This window comes from Haliotis asinina, chromosome 6, assembly GCF_037392515.1.
Source record: "Haliotis asinina isolate JCU_RB_2024 chromosome 6, JCU_Hal_asi_v2, whole genome shotgun sequence".
Classification (NCBI taxonomy): domain Eukaryota; kingdom Metazoa; phylum Mollusca; class Gastropoda; order Lepetellida; family Haliotidae; genus Haliotis; species Haliotis asinina.
The window spans coordinates 18,615,115-18,629,885 of NC_090285.1; the positions used below are offsets into that span (position 1 = coordinate 18,615,115).

Here is a 14,771-nt window from a genome sequence, read left to right on the forward strand (position 1 = left end):
TAGATACCAGATCCAGATCCACAACAAAATTGTAAAGTTTGTAAACTGTTCAGTTTACCATAGACTCGCAAATCCCGTAGCACTATGAACACATGGTGGATCAGGACCATTGCCGCAGGTTTGTATCTGGGCCCAAGTGAACAATGCTAAAAATAACAAGCCTGTCAGATTACTCAGCTGAAATTCCCCAGATAGCATTTAGAGTTTGGCCATCATTGGCAGACATTGGCCCAACGTTCTAACACTGGGCCAACGTCTCAATGTTGTCTTGGTCTAGGTCAGCTGTAAATGGAACAGGGTCTGTGGTATTTCTCAAAATTCAGTGGGAAGATATACGCTGGATGATGAAGCAGGACTGTTGTTGTTGTGACATACTGCTCATGTGTCCAGTGTAACCATAAAGCTTGAATTCTTGGTGAAAGCAAAATGTGTATTCCGTCTGCTAGAAGCTTTAGACAATGCATGAAAACACAAGGGACCTGTCACTCATTTGCAGGATTTGAGCAGGGATCAGGCAAGGTCCAAAAATAGCACAGCCGCTTTTCAGGGATAATCAAGTACATGACACGAGGAGCGGCCTTGAAAATATGTCAAGTGTAAAGGGATCTGTTTGTGTGTTCACAGGTCTTAATGCCATGGTATTAATGACTGGTTCCTGGTCAGGTGATGTTAGTGACAAGGGGAACATTCTTCGAAACTATGGCAACCATAAGAGGAGAGAGGTTCACTAGTTTGTAAACAGCCTGATTCCCTTCCCTCCTGAAATACTTGACCTGGAGGATTTTAACCAAAATACATTCCATCTGAAATTTATTGCAGCTTCAGACTTCTTTATCATACATTATCTGGAGAAAGCATGTGTCAATGAATGTTTAAGATCCCCTTAACTGGAGGGATACATTCCAGGGCCCAGATTTTCAAAACTCTCTTAGTGCTGAGGCTGTTGTAAGTAGCTGTTAACTTACAGCTGTCTTAGCGCTAAGATATCTCTGATAATTTATGCCCAGGGTTCTTGGCCCTGTCATTAAGTCATGTTAAGGTATCGGAGGACGTATCTCCTTAGAGTGAAGATCACATATCAGGTCCAGAAGCAATAAATTAGTTAGTTTGGTGACCTTTTAGCAATATCACTGCAGGGGACACAAGGTATTTGAGCTCTCAGACTGGAGGTCATTTTTCAGAACAGGGCCAAAAGCCATGTGTGCATGAGTTTAATTTATACAGCATTATCACCACAGGGCTATGGGCTTCACGTATAGGGAATTGAATCCAGGCTGTCTGCATGACAATCAGACAATTTAACCATTAGGCCACCCCAAACCCTCCAAAGTCTATTAAGCAGTCAGAGAGCTTTGTAACGTGTATGTTATATAATTCAGATATTTTTATTAGCATTACTGTTGTTATATTATTGTGATGTCATTTGCAGATACAAGCTATGCATTGCTCAGCGTGGCAGTATTCAGTAGCAATATTTGTGTGAAGTGATGTTTGTGTGCAAGAATTACCACTGTGTTATAGTGTACTGCGACTGTAGATACGCTGATCTCATATTTGACAGAAATCCTAACTAAACCTTTGAAATCTGCATCAAAATGGGAAGCCCAGTACATGAGTGAGGCCACTAAAATACGGTCTAGTTGTTTTTCCAGTATGTGTTCATGATTAACATAGAGATTTTTCTGAGTTACATCTTCTATTTATTCTGGAGTATGCTGTTTTAGGGCATGTTCTAGCCCAATCATCAGGTTGAACTGAACAGTACTTCAACAGTTAAATGTTACAGTTCAGTTCTACCTGATGATGGGGCTAGAACAATTCTGAAACATTGTACTCCAGAATGAAAAGAAGATGTAATTGAGAAAAATCTCTATGTTCATCAAATAACACCTTCTAAAATGCAAATCAAGCATTTGTGTTTGTGTTTGTTCTTAGTATGTCACTGGCGGATGCAGAGAGAGAAAATGTGTGAATATGTGAAAACCTGATGGCTATTTCAGAGATTTTTCTGACAGCTCCAGGATTAGGGGGAAAGTGGGATGCACTTTAAAGCTGGAAATGACCCTCCGGGATTTTTTTAGTGGTGGGGAGGGGTGGAGTTGTGGTGTGTGAGAGAGGGGGGTAGTGTTCATTGTATGTGTAGCAACAATTCAACAAACTGCTGCTAATTAGGCTGAAGGTTAGTAGATAAAGGGAAAGGTAATCCAATGTGGGCTCAAACCTAGACTATTATTAGTATATGTCCTCGTGTGTTAGAAAGTGGTTTTTGTTGTTGGGGGATGAGGTCATTAAATAGCCAAGAAAAGAAAGTAAATGAGCATGTGAAAATGTCAGTCGATGTTATTCATGAATTTCTAGTTGTCTAATGGACAAGGTGTTAAGTGTATTTCATCAGAGGAAGTAGGAAACTGATGTTGCTGTTATTCAGCCGAACTGATTGTGAGGCAGTATGATTAGAGGTGATATTGTTTTGGATGAAACAATACTATTTTATTAAACCTTTTTGTAGAGTTATTTTCATGTGGGTCATGCAAGTATTATGTTCAATGTAAGGGTGCTCCTCATAATCTCACCATGTGCTGATGTGATGTTATTTATGCGGGTAGTTTAATATGATCTGAAAGTTGTGAGCATTTTGTATGTAATTCTGCAGCTTTGGAGACGAATGTCAAGTCACGGATTAATATTTGATGAAAGACAAAATTTGTGTAGCTTTGAAGAACTTACTGTTTTGCCACACCAAACTGGCATTTTAACACATGACAGCTGATTTAATTGTAAGCTCATCCTGATTAGCTAAGGGACTTAACTCTGCATATCATGATGAGCTTGTTGTATCACTAGACCATCAGCAAACCCACCCAGACTGAAAATAAATTTTTAACTATAACATTCAAATCCTAATCAGTGTAAAGTTATCTCCCTTAGCATCCAGGATCTGCTTAATTGCAAGATTTTCCAAGATTAGTTTTACTAGTGTATGATATATCAAAGATCTGCTTTCCCTTAGGACAAATGTGATAATACTAAAATATTGCTACAGTACAGAGTGGCTGAAATATAAAGAGAATGCTGCTTTCACTCACAACTGTTGTTTTCGTGTACCACAGAACAAGCATCTTTAGCAGTGTTAGAGCATCCATATTGTTCCTGATGTAAGAGTAGTTTTGTAGGTTTTCTTTTATAGTGTCTGTTGCATCACAACTTGATTCAGAGATATACATCAGTTATACTAGAGATATATTCAATTAAAAACATTAAACATTCTTGTTTTTTATGTTTTATGTTCATATAAATAATTTATGTATATTCATGTTGCATGCCACAAAGCACATTCAGTCAAACAAAACAGAAAAATTAAATGGTGTGCTGCATGGGTTTATTCATCGTTCATGAAAACATCCTGTGGAGTCTGGATTGAATTTGAATGCAGTACCCATCAACATACATCAACATACTGCATGTCACTGCAACATAATTCCACATGCTGCATTGTCCCTTCAGCATACTACAACATATTTTCACATGCTGCATGTCAAACATGCTTTGGCAAACATTCAACATGCTGCATGTCACTTCAACATGTTTCAAATTAATGCATGTCACTTCAGCATACTTCACACCAAAAGATGTCACACCAAAAGACATTAAAATATGGTGCTTATTGGTCCCTGCCTGGCGCTCGGGATAAATGGTATAAAAAGAACTGGTTGTCTCAGAGTCTGAGTGGGGTATGCATGCTTACCTGTGGCATAGTATTTCAGCAAGCAGGCACTATAGCTGGCACTATAGCTGGCACTATAGCTGGCACTATAAAATCAGCTGAAGTCTGGGCTAATGCAAGCAGACACATAAACATGCATGCACAACATCATATGAGCGAAACGTTCTTAAGCATGATGTTAAACATGATTTCATCTCACCCTATTCCCCAGAGGTGACATTGCATTTCAAGTCTGAATGGAGCTAAGCTAGGAGTAGCCATTCAATGAAATGGGAACAAGAGAAATTTGTTACTAAGCTTGAGACAGGAGAAATAATGCCATGGTGTTAAATGGGTCTACGGTAGAAGTACCTTACATTTACATGGAAACTGAATAACTGAGGATGTAGGTCATGAATGTTTTGTTTAACAAGTAGGATATTGGTGCCGTGTGGGATAGGATTTTAGGTGACTTTTAACCTCACTGGCAGCTTGGATAGTATACATCTGGGGAGCTGATAACATATCAAAAGCACACTGATCCACAGACTTCAAGCAATGATGTAGTGCTTTGAGCATAAATATGCACACAATTAGTAGTATTCAAAAGAGTGACTTGCAGTGAGAGTTCCGTCTGTAACCCCACCCTGAAATGTAGCCCATTTATTAGGATTATTTTGGGGATTTAGGGTTAGCTTTAATGTCAGGTTTTAGGGTTAGGGTTTAGGTTTAGGGTTTAGGCTTTTTATCCAAAACACAGGATACTCTTTGGCATAGACAAAATCAAAAGCAACTACGGGTGAATATGGGTGGCCATCTTTCCTTACAACTGTATCATAGTTTGTACACTTCGGCAATTGTTCCATCAGTTCCTGTGATGTCAGACAATTCAAAACCTGGGTCTACTTGCACAAAGCGATCTTAGCCCTACGACTATTGTAAGTCTATGTTGGAGAATGGGTGTTACAATCATTGTAGTAGCACTAAGATCACTTTGTGCAAGCAGGCCCTGGACTGCACACAGATACTACGCTTTTCATGATCAACAAGTCAGCAGTTGTTCACCACATGATGAACCAGAACTTATACCACTCAGTTTCCACAGGCATTTCATGTGTGTGCCCCTGGCATTTCATGTGTGTGCCCCAGGCATTTCATGTGTGTGCCCCTGGCATATCGTGTATGCCCCAAGCATTTCATGTGTGTGTCCCAGCAGACCAAGACCATGGAATTTGCATTACACAGTTGTGCCTTCACCACCAATGCTGTGTTTGCATCCAAAATTTCTCTCCAATTCCATTAATCAGCACATCACAGTGCTCATGAGTGGGACTTCAAGTGGAAAGTTTGCCCGATATATCGTTCAAAACGGAGCTGCACAAAATTCATCCATTCCCTCACAGCCTCAAGGTTCAGGGCTCATCTTCCAGCACATAGATAGATCCAAGGAAGCTGAACATTGTGCACGATGCTACTTTGCTGCACTGGCAAGGTCTCAGTGACATTTCTCATGGGAGTCTAGAGGTCCACTGTCATCCGCTGCATGATTTCACTGTCTGGAATCATCTGAAAAAGAGCATGTTGTAAACAGACATTATAGCTAAAATGGATAGAATTATCATGAAAACGACCGCTCGTTATCAGAAATGCGCGGTCCACTGTAACTTGATAACGCCCGCAAAATGCTTGACGATGGGCCATTATCAAGCCCGTTGTTAGGTGACGTCATATTTAGCTCAGCTGTTGAAGTTCAATCACCTACGGCTCGAATGAACTTGGGTTCATTATTGACCATATATCTGGCTCACATTCGTCACATGTGCCTGTGCCATTATGCACTTTCCTGCTTGTGCCATCCATAACGATTGTGCCATAAATGGCAACATACAGCAATGAAAGTATCGACTTGAAGTCTAACATTGTTGACCACTGAAAACAATGGCGGCTGGTAGTATGAGCAAAGGTCAAGGTCGAATGTCGTCACTTTCAATAGTGACATCATCTCTGTTGTTCTATGACGTGACTATATTTGTAAAATGTGTGTCAGTGACCTCTGTCGTTTTGTTGTTGGCAGTAAATGCTTCTAAACCGATGCCGCTGTTTTTATTATTCTTTTATAAAAAATTCTATTCATTTTAGCTATAATAACGGTAACGCTATTTTTCAGGGCATTATCATTTGCAGAAGCCCTTGGTCTTTTCAACTGCCCTCCTTCGTCGGGCAGTTAATGAAAGACCTCAGGCTTCTGCAAATGATAATGCCCTGAAAAATAGCGTTACCCTTATAATAATTTACAAGTGATGAAGAATGATGGATGTTCATCTGAAAAAACATAAACAATGGGCAAGTGAATTAACAGAAACAATTATGCATACTCATAACAGTTGAAATGAAGAGTTTATGTTTCTCTGACACCAAAAAAAAATATGAAATAATTATTGACCTGAGATCATCATGTACAATATCTAGGAAAGAGTACCCCCTGTACCCGTCTCTTTATACATAGAATATTTCAACCTTCCCTTGTGTAATATTCCACCACTGAAATAAGATCATTGATTGTTTTTCATACCTGTCTTAGTTTAATGAAAGCATGTTTAGGGTTCGGTATCCATGTCAGTTTATAATTTTGGCTTTTGATTGGGGTGGTGGGTACAGGCAGAACTCTTGCCCAATATCAATCTGTAGAATTTTATCATATGAAATTTCAGATTAGCCAGTCAGTGTCGGTCGGTGCTTCAAAACTCTCACATCTGACTAATTAAGGACAGTTAATTAATGATATCTACACAGACGGCTGGTACAAGATGGTGGTTTACAAGTGTGCTAAGTGAAAAGGGCATTCTCTTAGCAATGATATTTTGGGCCAAAGCAATATGATATAGTAACCTTCCATAACTGTGTACGTCATGAATTCCCAGTTTCTCATTCTCCATATTTGTCACAGTCCTGACATGGGTATAAGTTCATGAATCACAACTGAACATGCACATCATGCGTATCCAAAACAACTGGCAAAAAGTCTAGTCCCCAAACTGCTTCCCAACCAGATCAGAGCAACACAGCTTCTCCCCATATGCTGGCTGACCATTACAGTCAAGTCTCGATATTTCAGCCTCCATGTAGCTGACAACTGGCTTTATCCACTGCTTTTGTTACTAACAAACTGAATAAACATAATTTAGTCTCATTTATTTAGGCTGACATCCTCATTAATCCGACAATGTCCTGTGCAACAGACGAGAGTGACAAGACTTGACTGTTGCTGACAAAAGCTGAATTCATTGAATCCCAGTTACATGACAATTTGTTATGCTCATGTGAAGGCCTCTCACCTGAAGCTAAAGCTAACTACACCAAGTATACTATCACGATCTAAACCTGTACATTATATTTGCAAAATATGTTTGATCACCCATAACAATAGTTCTAATATTTTAATGATAAAATATGATGAGTACGCATTATCAGTCAATATTTATAAGTAATAATTATGGAGAACACTTCATTTGATATAGAGAAAACAGTGCAGATCAGTGCAAAGGCTGACTTGCAGTACATTTTAACAACATTATGCAACAATGTGCTTGATCAGTTCATAATGAAACACACCTGTTAGCATACGTAAAGACTAAAACATTCAAAGTAAATTTAAGCTGAGGCCATCCCCTGTTTTTTTCCCTGCTGCCTTTAGGTTTTCTGAGGACAAAGATCCATGAAACAAGACATAAAATTGTTCTGGCCTTCCAAACTTTCTAAAAGAAGAACATTTTTTAATTTAAATGAGGGCTAAACTTTCCTACAATCGCCAGTTGCTGAAGGGATGGTGTAAATCCAACTTGGGTCCATGCAGGTAGCAAAGTCCCATGGTTCCTAGTAAGGTGATCTACCATCAGTTGGTGGCGATATTTGGTCCATTTTCACTATGTGTTGTAGTTTATTAATATATACCTTTAAATGTTGTCAACTAGTTCTAACTTGTAACTGTGATAATCTAGCTATTCTATGGTTCATCGATGAGGTTTCTTATTCCTAATATATTTAGTATTTAAAATCGAATTCCCATCCCAATATGGCTGAAATATTGCCAATGTGACATTAAATTTTAATGTAATGTAAGTTTGGTTTGGTGGTTGTTTAATGTCCCACTAAGTGGCAGTGACCTATAAATAATCCAGTCTGAACCAGACTATCCAGTGATCCAGCATCATGAGCATCGATTTACACATCAGCGATATGATGACACTTCAGCGAGTCTGACCCGCTAATCCCATCAGTCCTATTACGACAAGCATGTGTTATTAAAGGCCAGTTCTAACCTGGACCTTCACGGGTGTGCCCTGAGTGCATATGGTTTTACGCCTCTTTTAGCAATATCACTGCAGGGGACACCAGAAATGGGAATAGCAGGGTTGAACCTAGGTCACCAGCATGTCAAACGAACACTTTAACCACTAGCTACCAAACTGTCCCCAGGTATGCCAAGACAAATAAACCCTGGGCCAAAGCTTAAACCTAATCATACTATCCCAGTGTTCACAAATAGTGTCTGACCCTCTGACAAATCCTGCAGATTTGCCAACGGTCAGACAGAAGTCCCCAACCTGCTGGCCCTAGTGTCTGACTGAATATATCACAATAACTTTGTCTGAAGTTGTTATTTGTGGCATGTGACACTTGTTCACTGTTTATAAATTTATGTTTATAATGTTTGTCATTGTATAATGTTAATAATTCCAATGCCAATTATGAGAAATGTTAAATCTGAAATGTGTGTTTAATTTTATTCTTTGGGTCCTGTGAATTTTCAGTGGGTCAGACAGACATTTGAAACTTACAGGACCAAATGTCATGTTACTTTGAAACACCATTCATGAACACTGCTATCCCCTCTGGGAACCAGTTGCTAACCTAATCTGCACTTACGACATGATGATATCTTAGATTTATGACAATTTAATGACATTTTCAGGTTACCATAGTTTCAAAGAAAGGTTATACCAATTTTTGTACAATAATTTTGTCATATTTTGGGGGCTAAAATCATTTATAAGATCTGGGCCCTGTGCTGCCTACTCAACTGAATCAACTCTTAAATAATGGTCACATGATCAGAATGATATCGAACACAGACATTTCAATTTGATAAGGACACCCGGAAAGCTTATGCGGAAGAACCAACATTGAAAATAAAAGACAACACACTTTAAAAATAGGATCAGCAAGGCCAGTTAATACTGGATTTTGCATTAGGATGTAAAATCAGGCCAGACCAATTTTATTTCTTGTTTCACAGATCCAACTGCCATATTTTCTCAAGAAATACTTTCTCATACTAAACTGTACAAAAACAGAACTATTCACAAGATATGATTTGTAACTCACTCTGATGAATTCATCCTTTCTTATCTCTCCTTCACTTGCAAGGTCAGGGTGTCTTAGTGCCCGAAATGTAAGGTCAAGAATGATGTTGTCACTGACAGTAGATCCAAGCAGGGTCTTGTAGATGCGGAACATTTCATCATGGGTGAACACATTTGTCTTGTAAACATCAAACATATCAAACAGATCTGAAAACACAGAAGCACATATTCATCATTCCAAATGCATAATGCAGAAAAAAAGAAACACTTCCTATGACCCTTGTAATGGGGGCAGAGATTTTAAAAGTCTAAAGAACTGTTTGCTTGTTTGAAAGGTTGGTTGATAGAATTTTCCTGAAACATACTTGGTAAGTAACATAATTAAGGTGTATTGGTTGTTTGGTTGTTTTATTGTTTAACGCCACACTCAGCAATATTCCAGCTATATGGCTGTGGTCTGTAAAAAGTCAACTCTGGACCAAACAATCCACTGATCAACACCATCAGCATCAATCTACATAGCTGGGATACAATGACGTCTCTACCAAGTCAGCGAGTCTGACCATCCGATCTCGCTATTCACTTCTTATGACAAGGTTGCTGAAGACCAATTCTAACCAGGATCTTCACAGGTAAAAGTGGACTGAGGAGCCTAGGAAATAAAAGTTCATCACAACATTTCAGCTCAGTGAAATCTTTATGGTACTTTGTAGGCAGCAATCATAAACTTACACTCTTTCTTCTTCTGAGGAGATGTCTTTGAGCTTAGAATGGCACAGACTAACAGGAACTGCTTGGGGTAGATTTTCTTGGAGCTGGGGTCCTGATAGCTTGCAATCACCTGAGGGGCAAACTTGTTTCCACAAAACTCAGGAATCGTCACACATACGTCATTTGTGATGCCACGAATACCTCTCTCTGAGGGATCATAGTTGGAATAGCGCTTCAACAGACGTTCCAGATCTCGTGGTTTGACTGAAATAGTTATATTTTCACTAAGTGTTTCTTTCAAAGCAGGATTATCAGTTAAGGCATTTGGTTGGTTATACGAGTACATGTGTGCAAGTGCGTGTACTGTGTGGGGCATGAGTGCCAAGTTCTACAACAATACATGAATTTTCTTCAGTACAGCCCATACCTCCTCTGTCTCTTTTTGAACATGATATGCAAACAAAAAAACTTCATCATATCCCAATTCAAATAATAAATATGATTTATAAAAATTGGAAATTTCAGCCAATTCACACCAATCCACACAGATGTCCTTTGAAAAAATATGTGCACTTTAAACAAGAAAATATGATGCTAATACTAGGGTACTTGCCAAATAAATGATTGAAAAAAAAAGTAAACCGACATTCTGTCTGCAAAATCATGGCAGTAGTTCCTGTGTGCACTGGTTTTGCCACAGTATTGATTAATTCAACACCTGGGTCCTGTTCCAGATAGTGGTCTCATACTACAATTATCCTCAATATTTCAGGGGTATACATTCCTATAAGTCTCCACTATACCCTGGATGCATCTATGGCTTGGGCCGATAATTTTACTACCTCCCTTTGCTGGCTCAGCTTTCTCAGAGTAACCAATCGGCAGAGACGCCATTACAACCGAACTTGCCAGTGTCAACAAAGATAGCGGTCGCAGCTGTGAAGATTAATGCACAGTGTGACTCGAATTTGGGGAAATCATACACAGAAACTGACAGGTCCAAGTTACACTTTAAAGCATATATGCCAAGAACTCCTTCTACCTCTTTCAGAAAACCTCTGCATGGCTTGTGTTGCCAAGTTTAATGGGTTAGATAATTTAAGAAGCAAAAGTGAGTTGTGATTGCTACGCTCAACTTCAAAGCTGAGACACCTGACTGGCTAATAAGTCAGTCAAAGAAGATAATAAATTCATCCAGCCGAGGCGTTGATGCATCCAGGGTTTAGTGGAGAATTATCAGAACGTGTTCCCTGGAGATATCGAGGATGTGCAATGAGTGCCATATGCCAATGTTCAGGAGTGGGAGTTACGATCACCTCAAGGATGAGAAGTCTTTGTGGAACGGGGCCCTGGGACCTATTTCACAAAGCAATCATAGCCCTAAGGTAATCATAACTTACATTCATTAGCATAGACTTATGACTCTTATGACAGCGTTCAACAGTTTTGTGAAATGGGGCACTGGTCCTTTGGGGCTTTTTTCCCCATCAAACTGACATGCCGTAATAAAATTTGATACTACTTGAACTCAGACCAAATTATTGTTGCATTATCCAAAGACTTACACGGAGTTATCTGTGCCAATTCTCGTTGCTGAGCCTCTGTTAGTGCAGAACTGGCATTCCCCTGCAATATGTCAACATTAGATTAGTCTCAAAACATGAGCAGCACCATGTCAAATATTACGTTTGTGAGGTACTGTTGAAATCTTGTTCTTTCACTTGAAGCTGTTGTCAGCAATATCTCATTATGGGGAAAGCTATGAGTCCATGTTTGTTGTAAGAGGGGACTAATGGGACCATGTGGTCAGACTCTTGGAATAGATCCATTCTGATGATATCAAAACAGGATTTTCTGGGTTTGATTATTCACAGGCCACCATCATACAGCTGGAATATTGATGACTGCAACACTAAAAGACAAAGATTTGACATTGTGCTCGGCGATATTTCAGGTATATAATGGCAGCTTGTGAGCCATGACACTTTGACCAGACAATTCACTGTTTGTGATAAAATTTAATTCATTTTACAGGTGTAGGAGAAACCATTCCTACTCGGGTTTATAAGAGATTGTGAACCCTGTGAGGAAGGATGTCCCGACTCTCAGCATTCAGTCTCTCGTTAACCTGAGGATTGTTTTCTTCAAATTATCAAACATTTATGTGTAAAATATTTTTAAAAATAATATATAACAATTGGTATCACTAAACCCTAGAGCCTTAAAATTGATCTCCATGGTTCAGATGTTGACATCACATGGCCGTAACATGGCTGATTTTCATGAAAAGCTTGTGTATTCCACATATTGCACGTGTGCTGCCCACAGTACACTTCTTGTGAGGAACACATGGATCATATCATGCTTCACAGCGATCCTTTGTAGCCTAGTGGATAAAACAGCCAAGCTGGAGAGCAGAGGGTTGTAGGTTTGAAACCTGGTGTCACCACAATATATTGGAAGTTTCTAATGATTATTTTATGATCAGTGCACAAGACAAAGACATTGCTTTAGAAATTATCATGGCAGTTTACAAATCACATCCTAGGAATTACAATACCCATACCTGATTATATAGTGTGATACCATCATGAAAAGACTGAAACGAGAGCCAGGTTGATAACTGGGATTACACTTATCAGAGGGGTACACAAAAAACATAGTGTAGACTGTGTCCCATTTTTGTGGAAGCCGAGGTGGTTGAGTGGGTTAGATGGCTGAATTTGTGTGCTGGTGATTAGGGATTGACTCTGTGAATGATGGTTCAAATCCCTGCTTAACCTAACAAAAATACTAGAATCTGTACTTTCACTGAAAATGCATAATGGACCCAAATTAGCATGTGTTACATCTGACCACTTTCCAAATGGCATGTTTAGTCATGGCCAGGGTAGCCTTGAGGATAAACACCAAGATTCTTATTTATCAAAGAGGATACATGTCAAATCTTCCTATGAACCTCTGTTCTAATACAGCCGTATTTCCCAGTTCTCATAAAATCCCCTAGTGGCAAAAAATTGCAATACAAATTATCTCCCTTCTTTCTATCAAATCAGAACATGTTACATTGACATAAATTCAACTTGAGTAATACAAGCAAATGTGGGGACACAAATATCCCTCATCTGTCTGAGGACATGTTGATGTGACACACAAATATCTAATGACTAGCTTGTCCATTGTCAAAGAGGGCTATGGAGACGCCATTGATCAGGCCATTACAAGACTGAGTTCTGTCTAGGTGAAACTATTTTGCGCATCACGCTGGGGAAGAGGTTTTACTTTTCCTGAAGCATATATTAATTACCGAGACCTTACTAATGATCAGTTTTGAAACAACGTCGCTGATTGCTCAACTAAATCTGATTGCAACCAATCATGAATCCTGAACACACCATGAAAAGGTCATATTACAACAGAGGTACGTAGGAAGATTTGGCAACTAACCCCTGGGGGAAGAGAACGCAAAATACTGTGTCAGATTCCCCATATGGATAGTGTATGAAGTACATGTAATGTGTAATACACTACATCAATATTAGCACAAATGGTGTAACTCCATTCACATTAACTTTACAGGTAGATGGAGACCAAGTTTTCCCTAGAATCCTGACAGAAGGCCTTCAAAGGTCATAACCTTTCAAATACACTGAGTTTGAAACATATAGTTACGCACCCTAGATCACTAAGACTGCTTATGCTTGGTTATAAACTGGCAATATGTATACCCTGCATCCCAGTAAACCTAACTAGAATACTTCAATTAAATATTTTTTATACCACAAAACAGACAGAGAAATGGTCTAAAGAAAGAGATAAAAAATGACAGGTGAGTTTACTTTTGGTTAAGGTTATAGGGTAAAGTTTAGGTTTAGGTTTGGGTCTAGTTTTAGGGTAAGGGTAAGGTTAGCTTTAGGTTAGGGTTTGGGTTTGGGTTTGGGGGTTTTGGCTAGGGTGATGTGACACTAAACAATGGTAGGAATGGTAGGCTGGTATGTATCCGGTATTCTGTAGGTGTACCTGGGGTTGCTATAATAATGATGATGTTTGGAGCTATGAGTGTGATAGTGACTTGATATAGGAGTATAAGTGAACGAGTCTGTGGTCTTTAAATAATCGAGTATGGATCTGACAATGCAGTGATCAAAACCATGAGGATCGATCTGCGCAACTGGAAACCGTCGCGACAACCAACCTGACCACCCGAACCCGTTAGTCGCCTCTTACCCCAAATTTTCTTAACTTCTGAAGGCCTTCGCGTATAGACTTGATAGGAATCGATGATTAAGCGAGTGTCAGTTACATTACAGATATAGTCATTCATAATGTAAAGAAAATAACTGTAAATTTTCAGACCATTTTGTCAGTCAAGTCCTTTATTCAAACTTTCGTCGGCTGTTTACTTGTTGTCAAGTCGCCATTTTACGCCAAGGGATACAACTCTAACTTCGTCACTCCACAAACTTGGTTTCTGTCTACTGCCTAGATGCGCATTTCAAGTAGCGATACTAGATGGCGTGACCGGTCTCTTTCATCTGGTTATTTTGATCATGAGCGCGTCCTGCCATCCGTGACAGCCATTAGAAACTCCAATCATTGCTTGACATCCCCAACACGCCCTCATTACTTTGAGAAGGGATAACAAACTATCACTGTGTGGAGCGTAAATGCGCTGGTAAGACTGTACACCAGTCAAACCGCGATTTCGCAATACTTTGCAATCTATAGTCTGTTTTAACTTTAACTTTCTCAGTACATTCTTTTTGTGCTTATTTACTTTTTCATATGTTATCATATCAGTTGCGATGTTTTAAATCTTTTCACTGCTGCGTTAATCTAACGACCTATGCACCAAACCTTGATTCACTGGGTTTAAAATTAGTTGCATTCACTATTGTTTGTGTAATCTGAGCTTGGTAATTATATTGTTTATCATCACTAGTGTCTTACTACAATAAAGAAAAAGAACTCGGAGCTATTTCGGCCTAGATAAA

At 39.2% G+C, this 14,771-nt stretch overlaps 1 protein-coding gene across 1 annotated transcript; it reads right to left on the reverse strand.

Annotated features, from left to right (window-relative positions):
- Positions 1–3,270: 3,270 nt before the first annotated feature.
- LOC137287250 (calcineurin subunit B-like) lies at positions 3,271–14,221 on the reverse strand. Its single transcript, XM_067819478.1, has 5 exons — positions 14,134–14,221; positions 11,343–11,403; positions 9,799–10,041; positions 9,089–9,273; positions 3,271–5,269 (listed from the first exon to the last, which is right to left on the reverse strand). Exons 1-5 carry the CDS (start codon positions 14,134–14,136, stop codon positions 5,222–5,224), a joined length of 540 nt encoding a protein of 179 aa, XP_067675579.1. The 5' UTR covers positions 14,137–14,221; the 3' UTR covers positions 3,271–5,221.
- Positions 14,222–14,771: the final 550 nt, after the last annotated feature.